Source organism: Malus domestica, chromosome 04 (genome assembly GCF_042453785.1).
Source record: "Malus domestica chromosome 04, GDT2T_hap1".
Classification (NCBI taxonomy): domain Eukaryota; kingdom Viridiplantae; phylum Streptophyta; class Magnoliopsida; order Rosales; family Rosaceae; genus Malus; species Malus domestica.
The window spans coordinates 7,564,352-7,587,859 of NC_091664.1; the positions used below are offsets into that span (position 1 = coordinate 7,564,352).

At 36.9% G+C, this 23,508-nt stretch overlaps 4 protein-coding genes and 1 long non-coding RNA gene across 5 annotated transcripts; 4 read left to right on the plus strand and 1 right to left on the minus strand.

Moving 5' to 3' along the window:
- The first annotated feature begins 1,633 nt into the window (after positions 1-1,633).
- Positions 1,634-2,158, plus strand: LOC139194966 (cyclin-dependent kinase F-4-like). Its single transcript, XM_070820128.1, has one exon. The coding sequence runs from the start codon at positions 1,634-1,636 to the stop codon at positions 2,156-2,158; it is 525 nt and encodes a 174-aa protein (XP_070676229.1).
- Positions 2,159-3,630: 1,472 nt separating this feature from the next.
- LOC114824479 (cullin-1-like) lies at positions 3,631-4,526 on the plus strand. Its single transcript, XM_029101622.2, has 2 exons — positions 3,631-3,861; positions 4,002-4,526. The coding sequence occupies exons 1-2, from the start codon at positions 3,631-3,633 to the stop codon at positions 4,524-4,526; spliced, it is 756 nt and encodes a 251-aa protein (XP_028957455.2).
- A 767-nt stretch (positions 4,527-5,293) lies between these two features.
- On the plus strand, positions 5,294-8,592 carry LOC139195137 (uncharacterized). The gene is made up of 3 exons (XR_011579771.1): positions 5,294-5,763; positions 5,856-5,933; positions 6,025-8,592. It is a non-coding gene; the product is annotated as an uncharacterized lncRNA (long non-coding RNA).
- Positions 8,593-11,020: 2,428 nt separating this feature from the next.
- On the plus strand, positions 11,021-12,100 carry LOC103433037 (cyclin-dependent kinase F-4-like). Its single transcript, XM_008371261.3, has one exon. It carries the CDS (start codon positions 11,161-11,163, stop codon positions 12,097-12,099), a length of 939 nt encoding a protein of 312 aa, XP_008369483.2. The 5' UTR covers positions 11,021-11,160; the 3' UTR covers position 12,100.
- Positions 12,101-12,529: 429 nt separating this feature from the next.
- LOC103419235 (uncharacterized) lies at positions 12,530-16,898 on the minus strand. The gene is made up of 10 exons (XM_008357351.4): positions 16,644-16,898; positions 15,261-15,320; positions 15,097-15,136; positions 14,780-14,958; positions 14,608-14,646; positions 14,361-14,447; positions 14,134-14,194; positions 13,419-13,543; positions 12,941-13,032; positions 12,530-12,787 (listed from the first exon to the last, which is right to left on the minus strand). The coding sequence occupies exons 1-10, from the start codon at positions 16,689-16,691 to the stop codon at positions 12,673-12,675; spliced, it is 846 nt and encodes a 281-aa protein (XP_008355573.1). The 5' UTR covers positions 16,692-16,898; the 3' UTR covers positions 12,530-12,672.
- Between the last annotated feature and the right edge of the window lie 6,610 nt (positions 16,899-23,508).

A 23,508-nucleotide genomic window follows, 5' to 3' on the forward strand; every position in this document is an offset into this window, starting at 1 on the left:
CAGTCCTGTGGTTAGACACACTACTATTCGTTTAATTCTTGTTTTAGCTGCACAGTTTGGTTGGAATCTGCGACAACTTGACATTAAAAATGCCTTTTTGCACGGTGATCTCGAGGAAGAGGTCTACATGCTGCAACCTCAAGGATTTGTGGATCCTTCCTGTCCAAGTTATGTGTGTAAGCTCATTAAATCTCTCTATGGCTTGAAACAAGCCCCGCGAGCCTGGAACTCAAAGTTTACAAGTTATCTTCCATCCCTTGGGTTCACAACTTCCTTATCGGATACAAGCTTATTTGTTAAAGTAGATAAAGGGGATATTGTTCTCTTATTGCTTTATGTAGACGATATTATACTCACTGGTTCCAATCCTATAACAGTTCAAGTAGTGATCAGTGAACTTGCTGAAGTGTTTGATCTCAAGGACATGGGCAGATTATCTTATTTCTTGGGATTGCAGATTCAGTATAAAGATGATGGTTCATTGTTCATCAGTCAATCGAAATATGCTAAAGATCTCCTCAAGAAGGCAGCAATGGAGACATGTAAGCCTACATCAACACCATCTAAGCCCCATGCACAATTTCTTGAACAAGAAGGGGCTCCTCTCTCTGACCCAAGTCATTATCGAAGTTTGGTAGGGGCTCTCCAATATTTGACATTTACTCGGCCAGATCTTGCTCAGGCTGTTAACATGGTTTGTCAGTTTATGACTTCCCCGACCGATCTTCATATGCATCTTGTCAAACGCATCTTACGGTACTTGAAAGGCACACTTGAGTATGGTTTGCATTACAAAAAGAGCTTGGATTTCAATTTGCTTGCCTATTCTGATTCAGACTGGGTGGCAGACATAAACACCCGACGTTCTATAACTGGTTTTGTGATTTACTTGGGCGATAATCCCATTTCATGGCAGTCTAAGAAGCAATCCATCGTATCTCGCAGCTCTACTGAGGCTGAATACAAAGCTCTAGCACATTCTGCAGCAGATTTGTTTTGGATTCGATCTCTTCTCAAAGACATACATCAGTGCATCTTGGTGCCTCCAGTCATTCACTGTGACAATCTGAGTGCTTTAGCTCTAAGATCGAATCTTATCTTTCACTCGAAGATAAAACATCTTGATACCGACTATCATTTTGTTCGTGAAAAGGTACAACGGGGTGATTTACTTGTCCAATATATACCTACTGAAGAACAGGTTGCAGATGTTTTCACCAAAGGTCTGCATGGTCCTGTGTTTGCAAAGCACTACCGATATCTTGCTCTTGCTGTTTCAGGTTCAGTTTTAGATCCGGTTTCAGGTGGTTAGCTGTTTCAAACTTCACTTGGCAGATCTATGTTCAGTTTGAGGGGGGAGTAATAACCAATATAACAGAATTGCCACATGTATAACAGAAATGCCACATGGCATTATCTAGAAGGTGGGTTAGTTAATACAAGTAGAAGGCTATTGTTGTAATTAGTTCTTATGGGTATATAAGGGGTAATAGGGTTCTCATTTGAGTAAGAATGTATTGTAAGAATTACTGAAAGCCTTAATACATTTCCTCTTTCTTCCACTCTATCTTTTCTCATGATCTTCTTATTCGATTCTAGTATCCATTGCTATTCATAGCTTCTCTGTGTTAATATGGTCAAGATTGCAGATTTGGGTTCGGCTAAGGAGATTGATTCACCTCCTCCCTATACAGACTACGTCACTACTCGTCCGTATCGTGCTCCTGAGGTGTTGCTTCGGTCAGGCTTGTATGGTCCTAAGGTCGATATGTGGGCAATGGGTGCCATCATAGCGGAGGTGTTTTCATTCCTGCCTCTATTTCCCGGTGAAAGTGCTGATGATCAGATGTTCAAGATTTGCAGTGTTATAGGCAGTCCCACTTGGGAGTCATGGCCAGAGGGACAGCTTCTTGCCCAAAACTTGAACTATCAGTTTCCAAAAATTGGCGGGGTTGGTCTATCTGCGATGATTCCTTCTGCAAGCAGATCTGCCATCCAGCTGATTTCTTCCCTTTGTTCTTGGGACCCTTACGCGAGGCCTACTGCTGCTGAGGCACTACGGCATCCTTTCTTCGTTGGCAACTACAAGATTCCACGAGCCATCCCTTTGAGACAAAGCAATATCCTGCCTGCATCAAACTCTCTTATTTTCGCCTAGATTTGACACGAATAATGTGGGTAGTTAACTGCATTTGATTCATTAGCTTTCAAAAACTAGATACAAATTTTATTTTAACAAGTGTAGTTTATTTGAATGCTCAACGTAGAGTGGCAGCAGGCCAACTACATGTAATGTATGTATGTATGATACAGTTTAGTAAGCTCTCATTAATCTGCGATATATACCTACAAATTTCATTTCAACTGAGTCACATTGTTTTGTTTGGTTCATATTTCAGTGTTCGAAACATAATCAGACATCGACACTTAGTAAGTAAATGAACAAATTACTTGCAGGCTAATTTGCGAGGAAAAAGGAAACTCAGATAACATAACGCAAGGCTTTAATTTACAACTCAAGGCATCCAACAACGAAGTAGAGTATAATGCCTTATTAACAGGACTCTGAATGGCACAAGATCTGGCAGTCAAGAGGCTCGCAATCCATTCCGATTCTCAGCTCATCACTAGCCAAACTGCTGGGGAGTATGCAACAAAGCATCTAAGGATGACATTATACCTCGAGAAGGTACGAAAGCAACTTGAGGCGTTTCAGACTTACACCCTCACATAGGTGCCATATGTAAATAACGCTCATGCAAACACCATGACAGCCTTCAACTCTACTTTGGACTACCAATTCAGATGCTCCATCCCGATCGAGTATTTGGGAAAGCCGAGTATAGAAGAAGAACCAACAGCTGAGGGGTTACAAGTTAGTACAATCCCAAGTTGGCAAGATCCTATCATCTACTACCTAGTCAATAGGACACTTATTGTAGAAAGATTAAAAGCTAGGAAGCTACAAATAAAGGTGACACGCTACTATATGTGGAACGACATTCTCGTATGAAGGTCCTTTTGAGGCCCACATCATTCGTTGCAAAGTGCCTCCTGATGACTTAAAAGTTTTGAGCTCGATCCACAAAGGAGTTTGCGAAAACCACTAAGGAGGCCGATCCTTAGCACATAAGGTCTTCAACGCCGGCTACTACTAGCCTACCGTGCATTAAGACGCTAAGGAATTGTTCAAAAGTACAACAAATATCAACGCTTCAAGCTTGTACCCTTACTACTTGCCAGCGAGCTCCACCCGCAGACAAGCCTATGGCCATTTATGCAGTGGGAAATCAACCTAGTAGGGCCCAAGCTGCCTGATACTAGGGGCAAAAGCATAATGATTGTGGCTACCAACTACTTCACCAAGTGGGTAGAAGCTGAGCTCATGACCACCACTACTCAATTAGACATAGAGTGCTTCAACCATAATCTATCATCACTGACAATTGCCTGTAATTCGTGGGCAAAGACTTGGCGAAGTTCTTCTAGAAATATGGCATCAAGCAGCATATATCTACGCTTAGATATCCCCAAAGCAATGGGCAGGCGAAGGCATCCAACAAGACAATGGATTACTAAGTTATCGAGTGGGATCAAGGATGGGACCACGTACAGCAGGGGATCGCAAAGATGAACAGGATTATACAAGGATCATCAGAACCTCAGTTCACCTCAGAAGAATATATGAGCCTTTACACAACTATCTATAACATGTCTATTCAACAACCTCCTCATAATTATTCTCAGCAGCTCTATGAAAAGTATCAGAAGACAATTGAGGAATACATTTCTTCAACAGTGTTGCTGCCCCTAATGGAGAAGCATGATGAGTTGATGTTGCAGGAGTACGTCAAAAATTGGGTAAATTATAAAGTTATGTTTAGGTGGCTCTCACACTTCTTTTGTTTTTTTATGATCGTGGCATCACTCGGAATCAGACATCACTTCCTGGGCCGAATGAAGTTGTACTTAACTGCTTCCGTAATTTGGTTTATCCGAAGGTAAATGCTAATGTGAGATATTATGTACTTGGACTTATGCATAAAGAACGCGAGGGAGAGAAAATTGACAGAGCACTACTGAAGAATGTGATAAATATATATGTTGAAATTGAAATGGGAGAATTGGATGCGTATGAAAAGGACTTCGAAGAATACATGCTTATTGATACTCGCAAGTACTATTTGCATAAAGCATCAAGTTGGATTTTGGAGTACTCATACACGGATTACATGTTGAAGGCAGATGAATGCTTGAGAAGGGAGAGGGATAGAGTTTCTTGTTACCTGCTTCCGAGCAGTCAGAAGAAGCTAATGGAGACAGTGAAACATTGCTTGGTGGTGGTTCATGGAAGTCAATTGATTCAGAAGAAGCATTCTGTATCTGGATGTACTTTGCTCACGGATGAAAATCTGGAGGAGCTTTCTAGGAAATTTATTGCTAATTTGGCATTGGAACAACGAGTCTCTGCTGAAGGTTCACCCTTTGTTCGACAGGCAGAAGATGTAGCAATGATTGAGGATTGAGGGGAGTCATACTGCAACAATTGACCTGTAGAAAAATGGTAAAAAATGTTTGGTTATTAGGGGTTTTACTGTCGGATATGCTGCAAATTTTGCGCTGCTTGTTTTGAGATCCTTTGACCCACCCTCTGATATGTCATATAACTAACTACCTTGGTGCCAAGTATGTTTTGTAATTGTTGTCACTGTGGCATTAAAATGGATGTTTGGAAAACAATGGAAAACGTGGTTGATAAAATCGCTGCCGTTATGTCTTAGCTTTGCGTACTTGTGTTCAAGCATCAAATTGTAGTTTCAATCCAGTGTTTGAATCCAAATGTTAAAAAACAGAATCAAGAAATAGAAGTTGCGTTACAGTGTCTGATCAATATTGACCTAAGTTGTAACAGCCTGTCCCTAAAAATGATGATTTTATAATTTTAATAGTTGAGTTATGAAGATGCCCTTCGAGGCAAAGTGTTGACTTGTGTTGACTACCGCGTCGTGTTATGTGAGACTCATTTTCTTGGCGTATTCTCTTGTTACTAGTCGCTACGGACGTGTGGGAGCAAACAGGATGTGATTTGGAGCTATAACGAAAGAGTTATTAATATTTAAAGTTAAAGATATTTTAGTAAATTAATTAATTTCAGATTTTGTTGAGGGGAAAATCTGGAATGCCACATGGGTGGCCCAGATTAAAGGAAATGAGGAATGGATGGTGGAGATGTAAAGGAAAGAAGATAAAAGAAAAAATGAGAGGAAGTGTGTGACTAATAGGGAGAGGAGAGAGTTAGGATGACCCAATCAAAAACAAAGGAAAGGAGGAAAAAAGGAGAGAAGAGAGGAGCGGGGGATTCGTCGACCCGGTTCCATTTTTCGACCCGACCCGGTCCTTTTCATCTTCTCCGATGGTTTTTCGTCAGTTTTTCCGGCGAACCACGTTATCTAACCCCCTGGAAAATGTTCCACGACCTTCCCTCTACCCATTACAACCGAAAATTGTAGAAATTTAACCATGAAGGTATGAAACCGCACCAGTGGGTGCGGGAAACCTTTACTGTCGATTCTCCTATTATTGAAACGATTTTCACCAATTACCACCACCTATAGCATCCTCATGAGGTCTGGAATAAAGCCCAAACAAGTTTTGGGGCGTCGGAGTTCGTTCGACGTCGAATGGAGCACACCCAAATTCAAGGGTTTCGTACGGTTCGTGGTGATTTGAGGTGTTTCTCGACCCAATTGGCCTTAGTAGCAGGTATAAATCAATTCCTCATGTTTTGTAAATGAATTCTCATGTTTGGATCATTTAATTTGGTGGAGAAATGAGATAGCTATAACGATTTTTAGGTTGCCAAGTTTCCAGTGACCTTAGCCACGTTCGGGGCGTTTTCCGGCTAAACTACGGCGAGTTAGCCATCATGTAAGGTACCAATCTCTTCGTCTCATCGCGAACTATGATTTTCGTTTTGAATTACCTGTTTTCGTTGGGTATTGACAAAGTTATCGACATTGAAAGGTTGCCCAGAAATTCCGGCCAGTTACTTGTTTTCCCTCGGACAATCGTCTTTCAGACCATATTCCGACCACCTCCGGCCACCATTTGGACTCCAAGTTGGTATAATTTTGTTCTACATTTCTCTAGCTTCGATTTGGTGTATTAAGGGTTGAATTTGGTTGAAAAACAAGTGAGATATGGAGTTCCAAAGATCGCCCAGGAAATCTGCAAAATCTGTAGAATCCGGCAAAGTTCCACTAAGGTCCACCACTTGATTATGTTAGTAATCGACGATCCGACCGTTGGATCGTCACCAAAATTTAATACATTATATTACCTAATATTTGAGAACCATAGAAACTTACAGATAGGGAATCTGAAGTACGGATCTTCCTAAATTGGATTTGTAAGTTTATAAAATAAATGTTAACTGCCACTTAGTTTTGGGCAATTGGCGGAGATCTGACCGTTGGATCGTAATGAAATTTTAGTATGTTATTCTAGAAGCATAATGTGGATCTTTGGAAGTTGCGGATTGGAAATCTAACGTGCGGATCTTCTGGATCGAGTTATACAGAGTTGTGGACCCAACCATCGATCTTCGATCGACGATTGACTCTTGGTCAATGGGTCTCAAATTATTCTTGAAGGTCCTTGAGGATATTTTTTTTTATGTAAATTATGTATTCTATTGGTAAGAACTCTAAGACATGATTTGATACTTGGCCACAGGCGACGATAGTTCGTAATGTCTCGATATTCGTGCAAGAGAGTATAAGATTGATATCTCCTTAAACGTTTATAAATTGAATATTTCTTATAATTACTGTCAATACTTTGAAGTACTAATGTGAACTACGAATGGCTTGATCCCTGTTTAGGGTACGTAGGTAGTCTAACGAGACGTTAGATGCAGCCATACAATAAGTGAGATTAAATAATCGAGACAAAAGCTTTGTTTGGGAAAATGAGCAATGTGAAGGAATCTGGTGAAAAAATGTGATATTTAACCCTATGTTTTGGGTGAATAAATGTTGGTTATAAATCAACGTACGAGGAAACGAGAAATTGTGGTTTTATGTTTTATAAATGCCATGCCATAATTAGTCTACATTTTAGTATGTGATTTAGTATAACCTTGCACAATGTTGCACACCAATGCGGAAGCTAAGGTAAGTTCAGGTGAGTATATAATGTGGTAGGATTGATGAGATATGAATATGTCGTACATGTCACTAAAGGTGACTCGAACTTATATGCTAGCAACGATTGATGAGATACTCCGACTTATATGCTAGCAACGATTGATGAGATATATGATGAGATATGAATATGTCGTACATGTTACTAAAGGTGACTCGGACTTATATGCTAGCCATGATTGATGAGATATGTGATGAGATATGAATATGTCGTACAAGTCACTAAAGATGACTCCGACTTATATGCTAGCCATGATTGAAGAGATATATGATGAGATATGTGATGAAATGCTAGCATAAATGTGGTGATATATGATGAGATGCTAGCATATATTTATGATGAGATATGTGATGAAATGCTTGCATATATTTATGATGAGATATGTGATGAAATGCTAGCATAAATGTGGTGATATATAGCATACATTTATGATGAGATATGTGATGAAATGCTAGCATATATTTATGATGAGATATGTGATGAAATGCTAGCATAAATGTGGTGATATATGATGAGATGCTAGCATATATTTATGATGAGATAGATATGTGATGAAATGCTAGCATATATTTATGATGAGATATGTGATGAAATGCTAGCATAAATGTGGTGATATATGATGAGATGCTAGCATATATTTATGATGAGATATGTGATGAAATGCTAGTATATATTTATGATGAGATATGTGATGAAATGCTAGCATAAATGTGGTGATATATGATGAGATGCTAGTATCTATTTATGATGAGATATGTGATGAGATGCTAGCATATATGGGATGAAATATTGATTCAACCGTACATGATGGGTGGATCCGACTAACATGCCATTTCCTATTGGTTTAATTCACCTAAGTTACTCATTCCTATTAAGATAATTGACATAGCATAACCGTAAGACTATCATTTTGGTTATGGTCTTGATTTATAGTCACGCCTGTTATTTTCTGGGAAATTAAGCAAGTATTGCGGCAAAGGGCTACTATCGTTGGTAGTTGAAATTGGTTTGAAGAGTTTTGTTTCACTCACTCACATTTTCTGTTTTTGTACCCCTCCAGGTTCTAGCATCAGAGTTCCGTATCACGAGGATTCGTGCCACTTCCAAGTGTAGGTGGCTTCTTATGATGGTATAATCATTATCTTACTTATTGTACTTTACTTATGCTTTGTATCATGCGCGAAATGGGCCCAAACCCGCTCACCGCGCACTTGTGTACTTAGGCACTTTTAGATTTTAATTTATTCACATTTTATACATTATCACACTTTATGGCTTCGTCACCTTCCAGGTGTCGACCAGTACGGCTCGATTCGGGGTCCTAGTGGACATTCTGGGTCGGGGTGTGTCATAAGTGGCAGATTTTGAAATTTTTTATTATTTTAAATGGCATTTGAGTATCACAATACATGATTGACATGTTTATAATTAAATAAATATTGTTGACATGCGCTTGATTTTGTAATATTTTATTGATTTTATACAAAATCATTCTTAAAAATATTCTCTATATATTCTATTAAAAATATTCTCTATATATTCTATTTGATCGTATTTTACTTAACCCTATTATATGAGGGTTTAGTAAGAGAACATGTGTCGATTAATTAGATAGGACACATGAAAATCGACCACAAAAGATTTGAACTTGACTATTAAAGGTGAACGAGTAAAAAAAAAATTGTTTGATAAGCGATAGCGTTAGTGGGTTAAATTGTTAGTTGTTAAAGAAAAGATGATCGGTGAAAATGAAATCTGCATTAGAGTGTATATACACTTGTTTTTTGCCACTGCAGCAAAACGCGATCTGCAAACTAGTAGACATATTGTCTTCAAGGCAAATGAGCATCTAACCTTATGAGACATGCATATTAAAAAATTGATGAAACGGGATTTGACACATCAGTTAGTTGCTGAAGGGCATCCTACTTCTTGCCTTCAAATCCTAGTCAGACGTAATCAGGGGCGGCCCTGAGGGTAGCCCAAGTAGGCGCCCACCTAAGGCTCCCACTTTGGAAAGGCCCCAAAAAAGTTTTATATCCTGTAATTAACATATAAATACAAAAAAAAAGTAAGAAATATCATAATTCATTTGTTAGTGCAGTGGAAATGTTGGCTTCATTTTTTTTTGGAGTGTTGACTTCGAAACATGATGCTGCCTTTCAGTCACTAGATTTTTCTTGATTTTCAAATTTATTGCCAATCCATCTGTCCAACTCCCAATCCATCTGTCCAACTCTCAATCCATTTGTCCAAATGCATATAAAGTTATAAAACTCAAGTCTCTTTGTGATCTTTTTTTTTCTTTCAACTTCTCATTCTCTCCGTTTCTGTTGAATGTTTAAACCAACTTCTCATTCTCTCCATTTATATTGAATGTTTAAACCAACTATCATATGGTCTTAAAGATTGTACTTTAAGGTAATAAAAATTTTGAATTTATATTTTTCTTCTCAATAACTTTTTATTCAATGGATTATTTTAATATTCAATTCGTTAGTGTGATGTTGATTTTAGAAGAAAAAAAAAACACAAGAGAAACAATTGGCGTTGAATTTATTATACTTGTCAATCAAGTTTTATTGTTCTTCACTCTCAATCTTAGACTCTTGACTGTAAACATTTAGTACATTTGTGTCTAAAAACATGAATCGTGTAATGTTTAAAGAATGTTTGTACATTTATCTTCTTTTAATATTAATTTTTAATGATATTTGATATGAAAATAAATTTTTTTATGTATTTAGCGAATTCTTTTTTATACAAATAAATGTACAAAGAACCAAAGATCATAGAATTTTAGAGGCCCACTTCGAAGGCTTGCCTAGGGCCCCTAAATTCTCAGGGCCGGCCTTGGATGTAACCCTTCGGTTAGAGCACTTTGACGACATAACCCTTCGGTTAGAGCACTTTGACACCCCCACTTAGTTGATGCTCTAAATAAGCCTAAAGTTGCGTAATTAATTAGAAGAATTAGGTCACTTAATATTCCGGTCTAGTAGTATTCCTCTTCATTTGTAAGTGAGAAGTCAATAGCCTACGGTTTAGTGGTATTGCTAGCCCATTGTGAGGCTAAGCCTACCCCTCTCCTTTAATGTAGATAATAAAAACTAAATAAAAAAAAAGTAAGAGGTCTCAAGTTCAAGTCTCGTCAAAGGTGAATTGGAACCAAATTGTTGCCAACTCATTATGAGGCTAAACTCACCCCCTTCCTCTTAGTATAGATAATATCGTTTGTTCAAAAAAAAAAAAAATATGAAAGATAAAGCTTTGTTGTTGTGAGGGGATTGGTTTTGTTTTTTGGAGATTATACTTGCACATCCCAAATTACTTCTCCCACACCCTTTTAATTTTTTAATGTTTTAATGTTTTATAATATCTGGACCGTTGACAGCTATTGATCCATGTGAAAAGGAGTTTTAGAAAATCCTGACCGTTGGAAAATCCTATCCTTGTGCCCAAAGTCAAACCAATTTACGAAAAAGCCCTTTCCCTATCGCAGTGGAGTTAAGTAGCAATTAGCAACTAGCAACTAGCAACTGGGAGAGTGAGGTTGCTTGCGTTACACGAATGGAACTACCAATACAATTAAGCCACGTGAGTTGCAATCCAATTAAACCGAGTGAGTTGCTTGCTTGCCGCGTTTCCTTGTTCAATCGGGAGATAATGGAATGAAAGAAGCTATAAATTGGAACCCTAATTTCCACACTTTCCATAATTTCCCGAATCTCAAACCACAATTACCAACTTGCTTCTCTCTCTCTCTCGTTATTCCAAAAGCTCTCAACTTTCAAGTCTTCTGTTCTCAGGAACCCTAATCAGTGTTCAATTGTTCATACGTTCTAGGGTTTTCCTCAGAGATCGCAACTAGTTCCTTGGCGTTGACGGGTTTAGTTTAGCCCCACATTAACTGTTGGAGGGTTGGTTCGGTTCCTTACGAGTTACAACCCGATCATGGACAAGTTTTGGATTACTAAGCAACTAGGCGGTGGTTCTTTCGGAATGGTATTTGAGGCGCAGCACCAACCGACGGGTGAAGTCGTTGCAGTCAAGTATCTGAGGGAGACATTCAGTTCCTTTGAGCAGTGCCTAAACCTACCGGAAGTTCAGTCCCTTTCCAAGCTCAGGCACCCCAACATTGTCCAGTTGAAGGATGTCATCTTCGAAAACGATTCTGCATTCCTTGTCTTTGAGTATATGCAGAGCAGTCTGCTTGATCTTATGATGAAAAGGCGAACCAAATTCACCGAGGAAGAAGTTAGAAGCATCTGCTTTCAGATGTTTCAGGGCCTGGCTTATACGCACAGAAACGGCTATTTCCACCGTGATTTGAAGCCCGCTAATGTGTTGGTTAAGGATGGTGCGCGTGTGGTCAAGATTGCAGATTTGGGTTCGGCTAAGGAGATTGATTCACCTCCTCCCTATACAGACTACGTCACTACTCGTCCGTATCGTGCTCCTGAGGTGTTGCTTCGGTCAGGCTTGTATGGTCCTAAGGTCGATATGTGGGCAATGGGTGCCATCATAGCGGAGCTGTTTTCATTCCGGCCTCTATTTCCCGGTGAAAGTGCTGATGATCAGATGTTCAAGATTTGCAGTGTTATAGGCAGTCCCACTTGGGAGTCATGGCCAGAGGGACAGCTTCTTGCCCAAAACTTGAACTATCAGTTTCCAAAAATTGGCGGGGTTGGTCTATCTGCGATGATTCCTTCTGCAAGCAGATCTGCCATCCAGTTGATTTCTTCCCTTTGTTCTTGGGACCCTTCCGCGAGGCCTACTGCTGCTGAGGCACTACGGCATCCTTTCTTCGTTGGCAACTACAAGATTCCACGAGCCATCCCTTTGAGACAAAGCAATATCCTGCCTGCATCAAATTCTCTTATTTTCGCCTAGATTTGACACGAATAATGTGTGCATTTAACTGCATTTGATTCATTAGCTTTCAATAGCTGCAGATTTTATTTTAGAGAGTTTAGTTTATTTGAGTAGAGTGGCAGCAAGCCAACTAGAAGTAATGTATGTCTGATACTTGTAAGCTCTCAATAATCTGCAATATATACCTACAAATTTCACTTCAATTGAGTCACTTTGTTTTGTTTGGTTCATATTTCAGTGTTCGAAACATAATCAGACATCGACGCTTAGTAAGCAAATGAACAAATTACTCGCAGGCTAATTTGCGAGTAAAAGGAAACTCAGAAAACATAACGCAAGGCTTTAATTTACAACTCAATCATGACTTCACAGTACGGATTAGTCAGGAACTCGTCTACAAGCCTATGATTGACCGAGAATTTTAGGCAAAGTAAAACAGAAATCCAAGTGACAAAAATCTAAAATCTTCTGTATCTATTGATCTGATCATGTTGAAATCGACTTGAGCTACAGAAACCACTGTTGAAAAACAACGGATATGATACTGGCATCTCTGTGGATCGAAGATGAAAAGGAAAAAAAAAGTGAAATTCATACATCGGTCAAGATTAACGAAGATACAATCACAACATATGCCAGGAAAAAGAAAATGGCTATCTGCACGTAGAACTTCGGATTTTCCCTCATGTTTGGAGATGTAACAGCCCTGTAAACAAAACCATACATTCTATTTGTTAAAGCTAGAAATAAAGCAGAAGTCAGCAGATGAAACTGAGCAAAATGTTGGAGAAGAGAAACCGATTAAGTTCAGGTACTTGACTATCTCTGCGGAATATATGGTTGCAAAATAAACAGTTACCTAGCAATACGCTGAGAAAATCGATGAAAAGGTAAACTCTGAATGAAGACGATGCCTGGCCCAGTTAGAACAGCAGTTACCAGATTGTCACTCTGTGATTCGGTCAACTGTTAGGAATACTTGATTCTTGGAAATTGGAAATGGAAAGAAATAGCATGCTTAAGTTATATAATTTAGGGAGCTGGAAAGCATATTAGAAAAGGTTTTCACTCAAAGTATCTTTTTCAGCTTGGGGGAGGATTCTTTTAATAATCCGCCGGGGATGGTTCAATTAAAATTATTAAATTGCCTTTTATGTGTCATGCCGATAAATTTGGACAGCAATATTTTAAATGCAATGCAACTATACAAGGATGACGCTAATTTTGTTCAATGTGGTCCAAAGCAATTCCTGAATCTTTCAGTTGCATTAACAGCTCATAATATAAACACAAGCACTAAAAAAGAGTGCAAACTGAAGGAAATGGAAGCAACTTACACCAAACAGTGCTCTTCTCATGGTACCACTGAATTTGATTTGGATATTAACTGTTGCAGTCACGGCAGCTATACAAGACACATCAACAGATAACACCTCGCCCACTTCAAGATTTTTCTGTACAACTGGCAAAAGGTGAAACCAGAAAGGCTTCCAATTAGTCTTAGGGTGATAAATCCTTCCATAACTAAAGTAATCCTTAATCCTAGCTAATTTAGGGGTTCTTGGATAACCATTTTGTTTTGAGTTTTTAGTTTTCATTATTCAAGTTTTCAGTTTTCAGAAAAAGTGAAAACAAAACTGATAATTGATAACATAGTGGTTATCAAATGGCACCTTATATTTTCCAAGAAGAGGTAATCAGTCTTTTCACTTTATTTTCTCATGCATAAAAATTTATAATAATAAAAAATAAAAAAAAACTATAAACAGGTTGGTTTGGAATTCAAGGCAACCTGTCAGATCAAAAACAGAAACGAAAAAGGTGACAAAAATGAAGGTAATCCGATTTGGAAAGTACACCAACACATCTGAATTGAGAATTAGAAACTAAATGACTGAACAAATTATGGAAAACATGGAAATAAACCACCGAGAAATGTAAACCTTCAACAGGCATAAAATGCCTTCACTTTAAAGCAAGAACTGAAATTCTCTGCAGATATTGGGGCACACCCAAATTTTAAAAGGGTGAATCTGAAATTTAAACACTTACCAGATCCACCTCCAAGGATAAATGCAAGACCTCGGCCAGACAGCTTCTGTCTTAGAAATATCTGTAATAGTGTTATCACAGCCGTCAGAAAGATAAAGATAATACAAATGGCTTTGAGAAACAATTAAAGTGACGAATTAGAAAAAGGAAAAGGGAAATTGGTTGATTGTAAGAGCAGTCTAAGAAAATTCAAAAGAAGAAATTCTGAAACTTCCGTCATATCTCACCTCTGGACCAGGAATAACATTACGTGCCCTTTGGTCGAGTGTATTACTGACTTTAACATCATTCACAGAACAAAGGAATGCATCTGGCTACAAAAATTGTAACGAACTCCATAAATTTCCAGCTGATTAAGACTAGTATAAATTGACTGTAACAGAAAGCATGGAATAGCTAAATTTGTTCACTGAAAACTGGGAGAATAACAGAAACTGACAGGAAACAGTTACTCAACAGAAAAATTATATATACCTGGCACAAAATCTCTCCACCAAACATAGCCAAATCAATCTGTCAAAAGAAACAAAAATACAGACAACCGAAACTAAACTAAGTCATTTACCGTGTATGGGGTCAAGAGCAATGCTAAGTAATCAAAAAAGTGCTTTATTCACATAAATTTGGCATGCTTAAAATCACCAACCGGGAGAACTCTAGCAAGATAAGGTGCACCAATTCCAACAAATCCATCACTTTGACCAGCATTACGAAAAACTATGCTACTGACTGTCTTCCCAAAAATCCACTGCCACATGCTTCCTTCATTTTCAGGAACAAAAACATTTTCCAATTCCATCGACCCAGACATGAAGCACATTGAACCTAAAATTTATTCCTCAATCAGTTGCAAATGCGATAGTGACAACAAATTACATGTTTTCTAAGGGCTTGGAAACAATTTAGATAACTTCATCGTGACAATGCACCTCACAGAAAGTAAAGCCCGGGCTTGCAACTTACCAGGCTTGGCTATAACCTTTTCGTCTGGCTTCAACATTATCTGATAAACCAAATGCAGAAGTTTTTAATTCTAGTGATGAAAACGAAATTCAGAAGATGAGTAGAAAATACAGACAGGAGACACACACACACATGATATAGGTTGGGATTCTTATAGCATGTACCTGAACCAGTTGAGCTTCACCGCCCAAAATTTGAAAAGGTGTCACGGCATCTTGTGGACTCTACAGTACATTATAGAAGATACAAACATTAGTGACGTTTAAGTTACACAATCCAACTTCATTTTTTTCCATTAAAGTTGACAATTAAATATTTGCGGAACAAACCAGACACCATAAACCAGTGTAATGACCATTAACATGAGATTACTACCCATACCCACCAATGACTAGACATTTTGATTCAAAGTGTATTATAGATTGCCGTGTATCAAACTACAATGTTTATACCAAAAAAGGAATTCAACAAAATCTTGCAAAAACAAAGAAAAAAGTTGGTTTGTTGAAGGAGCCTCTTGTTGCAGACAGAAGGAATTCTACTCAAAGTACTGCATTTGTCTGCCAATTTATGTCCAAGTGGCAGAAATAGTAGCAGACATAATAATATAAGAAATAAAAACCAGTAGAGAGTAGTCCATGTATAGTTTATACTTCCTATAGAACAAGTATGTGTTGGTTTAAATCATATACTTCTATACAAGTCAATATACATTCACCATTCTTTCTTAATAGTAGTTCTGCTTGTACAAAAAGAAATATGAACGGCTATAGAAGCCACTATCATGTCGACCCGTTAACGAGTGGCTGAATATCTCCGTTTGGAGGATGAAGTTATAGGTTAATGGTAGCACAATCCATGAAAGCAGCATCTATCACCTGTACATCCAGACATGTTAATGGCATAATTAACCTCTTACCACCTCAACCGACCACTGAAGTTGGAATGTCGATTTGAAGGATCATGCACGTGAGCCGTACAGCAAAAGATCAGAACTTGTATCACATCAACATTTTCCATGGAGTAAATTCATGCCAATCTACCTTTTATAGCATTTAACTTACTGTCTACTTAATTTCTTCACGATTTTTTGTACTAAACCCACTATCCACGTACCCGCAATTTCTTCCCATAATACATGATTTTCATAAACTAAGAGGCAGAGATGCATCCAAACATCTACCAACTGAACACTATCTAAGCAAATCTTAGACATTGAATTAAACTTTGAAAGTAATTAAGCCAAACAGTACAGCTGATAAACACAGATCAATTTTAGCCAATCACCATCACCACACGAGTAACACGAATCAAATCCCTAACTTGAAGCAAAAACACCAGATCAAAACCAAACAAAAACCCAAAAATAACTTATTCAAATGCTTAATTCAGTCTCTGCAATTCAGTAATCAACTGAATTTATCAACATAAAAGATACGGAAATTAACCAATTTTCTATATTTTTTCCAGAGCTTTCTCGGCAACCAAACAGATGACTATAAAAAAAAATTAATGTATTCATAAATTAATAAATAAAAAATGAGTACCTGGTAAACGTAAGGCTGAAAAGGCGTTGAGAAAAACGGAGCAGCCATGGGAGGATGATCAGAAGCTCTGAATTCGACGAAGATCAAACAGAATTGATGAAATCAAAAGCTGCAATCTGGCGATTTCTACAACCATTCACTGAGCCATTTACACTCTTTTTGTTTTATATTTTTTAATTTACGAACCAAAATAATTCCATTTCGTTTTTCTTCTGGTCTTTTATTTGTCTTTGTATATTTATACCCGGTTTTAATGGGTACAGTAATAAGTGTGATTGAATTCCAACAAAAAATAAATAAAAACAAAATTATTGTTTTGATTTATGATTTCGTCTAATTGACTAAAATAACCTTTTTCGGAAGTTTTGTTAGGCTCTAGGTGGAAGGATTGTAAAGTTTATGCAGTGGCAATTTTGTCAGTCTAAGTCACGCGTCAACTTATTTGACGTGGCGATTTCTCATTGGTAGCAATGACAAATCTCGACGTGTTAAAGAAGTAGTAGTCAGTCATTCAATCTCTCAACTCCTTGTCTCATTAGCATAAGGCTCTCATAAGAGCAAGTTCATCTCTAAAAAAATGTGTCAGTATCCAGCCTATTTAATATACTCAGTAAATCGTGATAGATCCTAATGAACAGTAATAGACCGAATGCATTTCCACTCTAAACAAAAAATAACCTAGCCAATTTTATTAAAATATTATTATTTTTTATTATAAAATAATAAAAACAATAATTTTATTTTTAAAAAAAAAGGTAAGTCTGGAACCTCCATGGTTCCACTAGAACGCTCTATACTCTCCATCTACATCCTCCTCAATTTGTTTCTCCGATCATCCCTAAACACCAACTATTGCCACTACCGACGCGTCAACCTCCATTTGCATCTCTCTCTCTCTCTCTCCCTCTCTTTCTCTCTCCCCATTTGGATTTGGAATTGCGTCTGTTGGGTAGAATTTTTGAGGTGGGTTAGTGATGGGTATTGGCAGTCTGGGAGGTGCTGTAGTGGTATGCATTGGTTCAGGGGTGGGGATGGGTGCGTTTTAGGTGTTCTCATCCTTCTCCCTCTGTGGTTCCTTCCCTCCTGACACCTTCTCCCGCCTCGACCTGCTCCGCTACTCAGCCTCCACAACAACTCCCTCTTTGGCGAAAAAAAAAGGTGGTCGACATGACGCTGGCTTTAGCATGACGTTAGATGGGCTGGTCTATGGCTCTGTCGATTCTGGGATGGTGTGGATTGGCTGGGTGCCAGCCTAAAGAGTCCCCGGTGGAACTGCTCTAAGTATTTAGTGAGGTTGGAGGTCTAATATACATGAAGAGGATCATTTTCAGATTCACTTTGTAAGGATCTTAGGGATCCTTACATTCTAACCGTTCATCGTATATTTTGCGATCAGTTTTCGTCGGATACTATTTGTGTTTAATTTTAAATAAAAAAAGTCAAATGATTTATGACCGTACAATACACGATAAACGACCCACAAAGTGGATCCAGATGGGATCCCATTCCTAATATACAATACTTGAAGAGTGAATTGCAGACATATCTTCCTTGATGAATTTGTAAGCCTTACATTATCTTTATCTCATTAAAAAGAGAAAGACAACACCAAGGACGTTGCGATCCTTGAAATAGTGTCAGTAAAACCTATGAAACAACTTCAATTTGTAAAGCATGAATTCCCATATGTTGAAACAAAACAACCATATGATGACACACTCCAACTCTGATATTCAAGTGGATATCGAAATTGAGGCATAATGCTTGACACTTAAAAGATGACGAAGCCATAACATACAAATTCTGTGTAAAAAAAAATGCAAATTTGTAAAACTAAAGTCTAGAACTAAGAGTAAGAGTGCATAGTGTGGAATGAATCCTTAATACAATGCATGCAACATCAAAGCATCAGTATAAATGTAGCAAAAAAGAATATTCTCATCCTGGCTATGATGAATATTTTACAACTAACAGACAATAAATTTCCTACACTGTTAAAAGTGGATGTCTGAATCCATCAATGATCCCTCGCTTGCCACATGATCCAACTATTAAGTCCTGGAGGAAAACAAAACAGAAAGTGTGAGTAAATAAAAATAAGGATTTACTACCACTTTGTTTTTTCGCAACATATAATCCCTCGCTGTAAAATCCGTATAGTTTTCAAAATCATACTAGAAATAAGCATGAAAAACTAAAGCGAATAGTATAAAAGCAGTTATCCTAAGGACACTAGTAAATAACAAATATCTCAACAAATGTAATATGCTCATTAAAAATGCAGACACACGAATCCATGCAAAAGTAACAATCTAGGTGCAATAATCTACACTTTTGTACTACATACAAGTGAAGCTAGCGCTAAGCGTGTCGTTGGATTTGAATTCTAACATTAACGTTGAATTTCAATTCAAACAAAAATCAACCTTAAAGTAATCCTACAAATTAGTAGGAATGTAATTAGGGACTAATATCAATGATTACATGAAATCACATGTAATTAGCTTGCTGACTATTATCAAAGGGCAAGTTAATGTCATGAACTCTTGATATTATTTACCAAAACTAACAACATATTATAGCGCTGTGATGGAGGGATTGGACTCTTTTTCATGGATAGAAGTCAAAACCTCCTATAGTAGTCTCTGCAAAGACACAACATATAGACTTTCTATTGAGCGTTTATAAGGGTGGGTATTTTGTAGAAGACTATAGGCGTTCAAATTTGCTTCCCATAGATATCAAAATCACCGCATTAATTTAATGAACCTTCAATGACTAAGTCTGTTTCTCTAGAGAGAGAGAGATTTAGGGTTAAGTTACAGAGAGTTCACTTCAACTTCATTCGGAAGTGTGTAGAATGAGCTTTTTATAGGGAGCATAACCGCCCACATGTGTAGATTTTTCATGCCACATGTTAATGTTTAGTTGGTCAAGGTGTGTTATCCAATGGATGGAGTTGTACTTCAATGATGGTCCCACGGATAATCCTTGAAGCTTGAAGACATTATTAAAATAATTAATGAATAATATCCTAAGAATTATTTGGGAGAATCCTTGATTGGATGTGAGTGGGTTTGAATAAAGGAATATGTCTTCAATTATGAAAGCTTAAAGGTAGGGTTTAGTTATTAATTCTACCTTCAATTCAATTGTCACTTCGAGAAGTTGTAGTCAAATCTCACATCTCTTGGTGGTTGAATTGCGAGTGGAATTGATATGGGCATCGCCAATTTAATCAAGGGCATTCTCGTTAATTGTGAATAAAACTTCACGTGTCAAGTTCAGGTGTATCTAATCAGGATTTTAATATAGTTTATGACATTCCAAGTGTATTTAATTAGAATTTTTTTTTTTAAAAAAAGTTTGGGAATTTGAGAGATTTCATAGTGTATTTTAAGCATTTTCAAATGTCACATCTCCTAAGAGAATTTGAGGGCTTTCAGTCAAAATTATACATAAAATCTCTAGAAATCAATTCAATTGGGATTTTGAAATATTTTAATTCTTTTAATGAATAGAGGGGTATTCAATTAGAATTTTAAGTGATTCTCTGAAATTTAACCTACATTCAATTAGGATTTTAAGAAAGTTTATTAAAATCCATAAAAATTCGAGTGTATTCAATTAAGATTTTGAAGAAGTTTATTACATTCATATATTCAATTAGAATTTTATTTTAAAGAATTTTAAAAAATTGAGAAATTCGAGGAAAATGAAGAGATTTTGTTGTGTATTTTAAGTATTTACAAATCTCACATCTCCCTGAGAACTTAAGAGAATTAAATCAAAATTTTACAGGGAATTTTTACAAATCAATTAAACTGCATTAGCATTTATGGATTTATAAATCCACTAAAATCCGTCAAAATCTCAATTGAATACTCTCATAAAACTGCATCAAAATCTATGAATTTATAAACCCATTAAAAATCTCAATTGAATACACACTCCTAAACTGCATCAAAATCCATAAATTTATAAATCCATTAAAATCCCTCAAAATCTCAATTGAATACAGCTAATTCTAAAAGCAAACGAAAATGTTTAGAAAATTATCAATCCAATCCCAAACTTGTATACCCTGACATCATTTACTAAATAAATGTCACGCTATCGACATTTCAATTATCGAATCACATATTAAATGAAAAAAAAATAAAAAAGTAAATCTGTGTTGATATAATTTTAATTATTCAAGCAACTCTATAAATTCAATCCCACAGCTACAGCAACGAATCACAAATCCAAATCTAATAGTAAGATTGTTCTATTTTTTTTAGAAAATAGTAATTGTAAGGGGATATGATGGCGAAGGTGGTACCTCAACTCAACCTTGTAATCATCATGGTTATGCTTGGTTCAGGTATATTGTCTTTATGTTCCATGTTTGTCAATTAGCCAAATAACAACGTTTTTATTAACCATTTTGTTGGTGGTTAATCAGCAATCGTCACCAAAGCAATCATTCAAGGACGTGACTCAAACGGTAAGTTTAAAATCATTTTATCTTCGTATTATACCAATAATACTCGACCAATAAGGTCCAGTTTTGATACAAACCAATGAGGCTCTAATTAAAAAGACTGAATAAGACATTTTCGCAGGGTTCGAAACTCATTGCTGGTGTGGAAGTCAGATTTGTGGTCGGGAAATGCTAAAATGCCTCTATGAGTCTTTCCGACCTCTCAGAAGAAGTAGATAATCGTATTTTACCACCAGTTATCTTAAAAAAATAAATAAATAAAAAATAATAATAATAAAGACATTCTCACTTGACTTAACATGTTTGTATTAAAAAAAAAAATCGAAAACATGACGTTTTTAGGACCACCTACTCCAACTTGGTATCGATAATTTTGTAGGCTCCAAAAACCCCAAATTAAAAATCGAAGCGAACAAGTTTGGGAATTTAAAATGTTTATCGAAACCGAACTGTAATGTTTGATTTCTTGAAATTTAGTAAAATTGGAAAAAATTTAGTATTTCGAGTCGGTTCGGCGAAAGCATATCAAAAAGAAGGAAGGAGAAATTGTACGAGTATTCAAATTGCTTCAAATTGGAAGAGGATTCAAATCTTAGAAACAACCAACAACTGCAAACAAAAAAACAACAGCAACCATCAAAGTCATAACCCTTAAATTCAGCCAATTCTCTAGTAATTTACCCCAAATTCTATAATTCATCGCCAATTTGAAATCAAAATACTTAATTTTAGAATTCCACAATTTGTAATTAGACTTATTTTGAAGGAGAGAGACGAGCAAGACGGACTGGTGGTGTTTGGCCACCGTTTAGAATGAGAGGGAGAGAGACGACCAACCAAGTGGTTGTGGTGGCTTGGTTCGAGATCGCGAAGATGGTATGGGTTCAAGATTTTTGCGATTTGCAATTGAGGGCGAGGTTTGGTTTGGTGTGGGCGGCAACGTTTAGACAGGCAAAGAAGAAAGTAAGGAGAAATCGAGAGAGGGCGTCAGAGTCGAGAGAGAGAGAGGGAGTGAGATTCTGAGGTTAGGTTGAGAGAGTTGAGTTTAAACGAACGATTGAGATTCAATCTCAAACAAATCTAACATCTAATATTAATTCAATTAAAAATAAAATTGTATTAAAAACTATTTCGGTTCGGTTCGAGATTACTGAACAAATGTTTAATGAAAAACTAAATCATAGCGAAACTTTTGGTTTTGATTTTTTGGTTTTCGGTATAGTTCATTTTCGGATGGTTCGGTTTTGGGTTCAATAATTTTCGGTTCTGGTTTGGGTGTTTTGAGAATTTTATTTAGCCTTATAATTTTGTAGAATTTATTGCTTTATTGTTGTTGTCGTTGATGTTGTTGTTTTTTCCATGTAAAATTGGCATTTGTGCAGGTAATATGGTGACGACGACAGTTGAGAATGGGTGCAACAAAGTGTTGTACGATGTGTATTGCAGCAAACCAGGACATGACAAGAAATGCACTAAGAAATGTTTGGAGGTAGATCCCCAAAGCGATTCATACTGCGACCTACAAGTACCGGGCCAGACCAAGCATAAATATTTTTGTATATGTATCTTGCCTTGCTAGATGCTCTTTTGCTCCATTTTGGTTGTCTATCCTTTGAATAAATAAAAAGATGACAAAAATATAATAAATAAATATAAGATATAAATATTTTTTTTTCTATTGCATAAATAAGTGATACCAATGAATTTGGTTAGTTTGGGTTATCATATTGAACCACCACGCGGTGGCCTAGTAGTTGTGGATGAATTTCAGGTTCGTATTCCACACGATACGTCCTGGTTTTGATTCCTAGAGCTGATGAATCTCACTCTACCTTTCTTCTAGGTTACTTCATCTATCTATTCTTGACCAGAGCACGCTCGCGAAGGTCAGCTCACAATACTTTATATTGACTCAAGATAAACCCAATTTTGTTAATCAACATTATTCGTGTGGTGGGAAGAATGACATTGATGTACGGTAGTATAATTTGACAAAATTGGATGGGAGGGAGGGACGACATTGATGTACAGTAGTATATTTCAAAGACGTCATTGATTGATTTTTGATTTAAAGAGCGAAACTGATGAGATATGTCAATTTCAGGACTTTTTGTAATAAAAACCCTTATTTATTTATTTTTTTATGAAGTTGTTTCACTTGAGCATTTTAATTTGTTTTTCATTCCAATAAAACTAGAAAAGGCACACAGACTAGGCGTGAAAGAATTTTTTTTGGTTTCTTTTCTTTTGAATTAGGTAGTAATTGAGAACAATAATGTTGTTTCTTTTTTCTTTTTTTTTTATAGGGGGACAATTGGTGGTAAGCCACGATTATCCACCATTTCCGAAGGTCGAAAAGACTCATAGAGGCATTTCAGC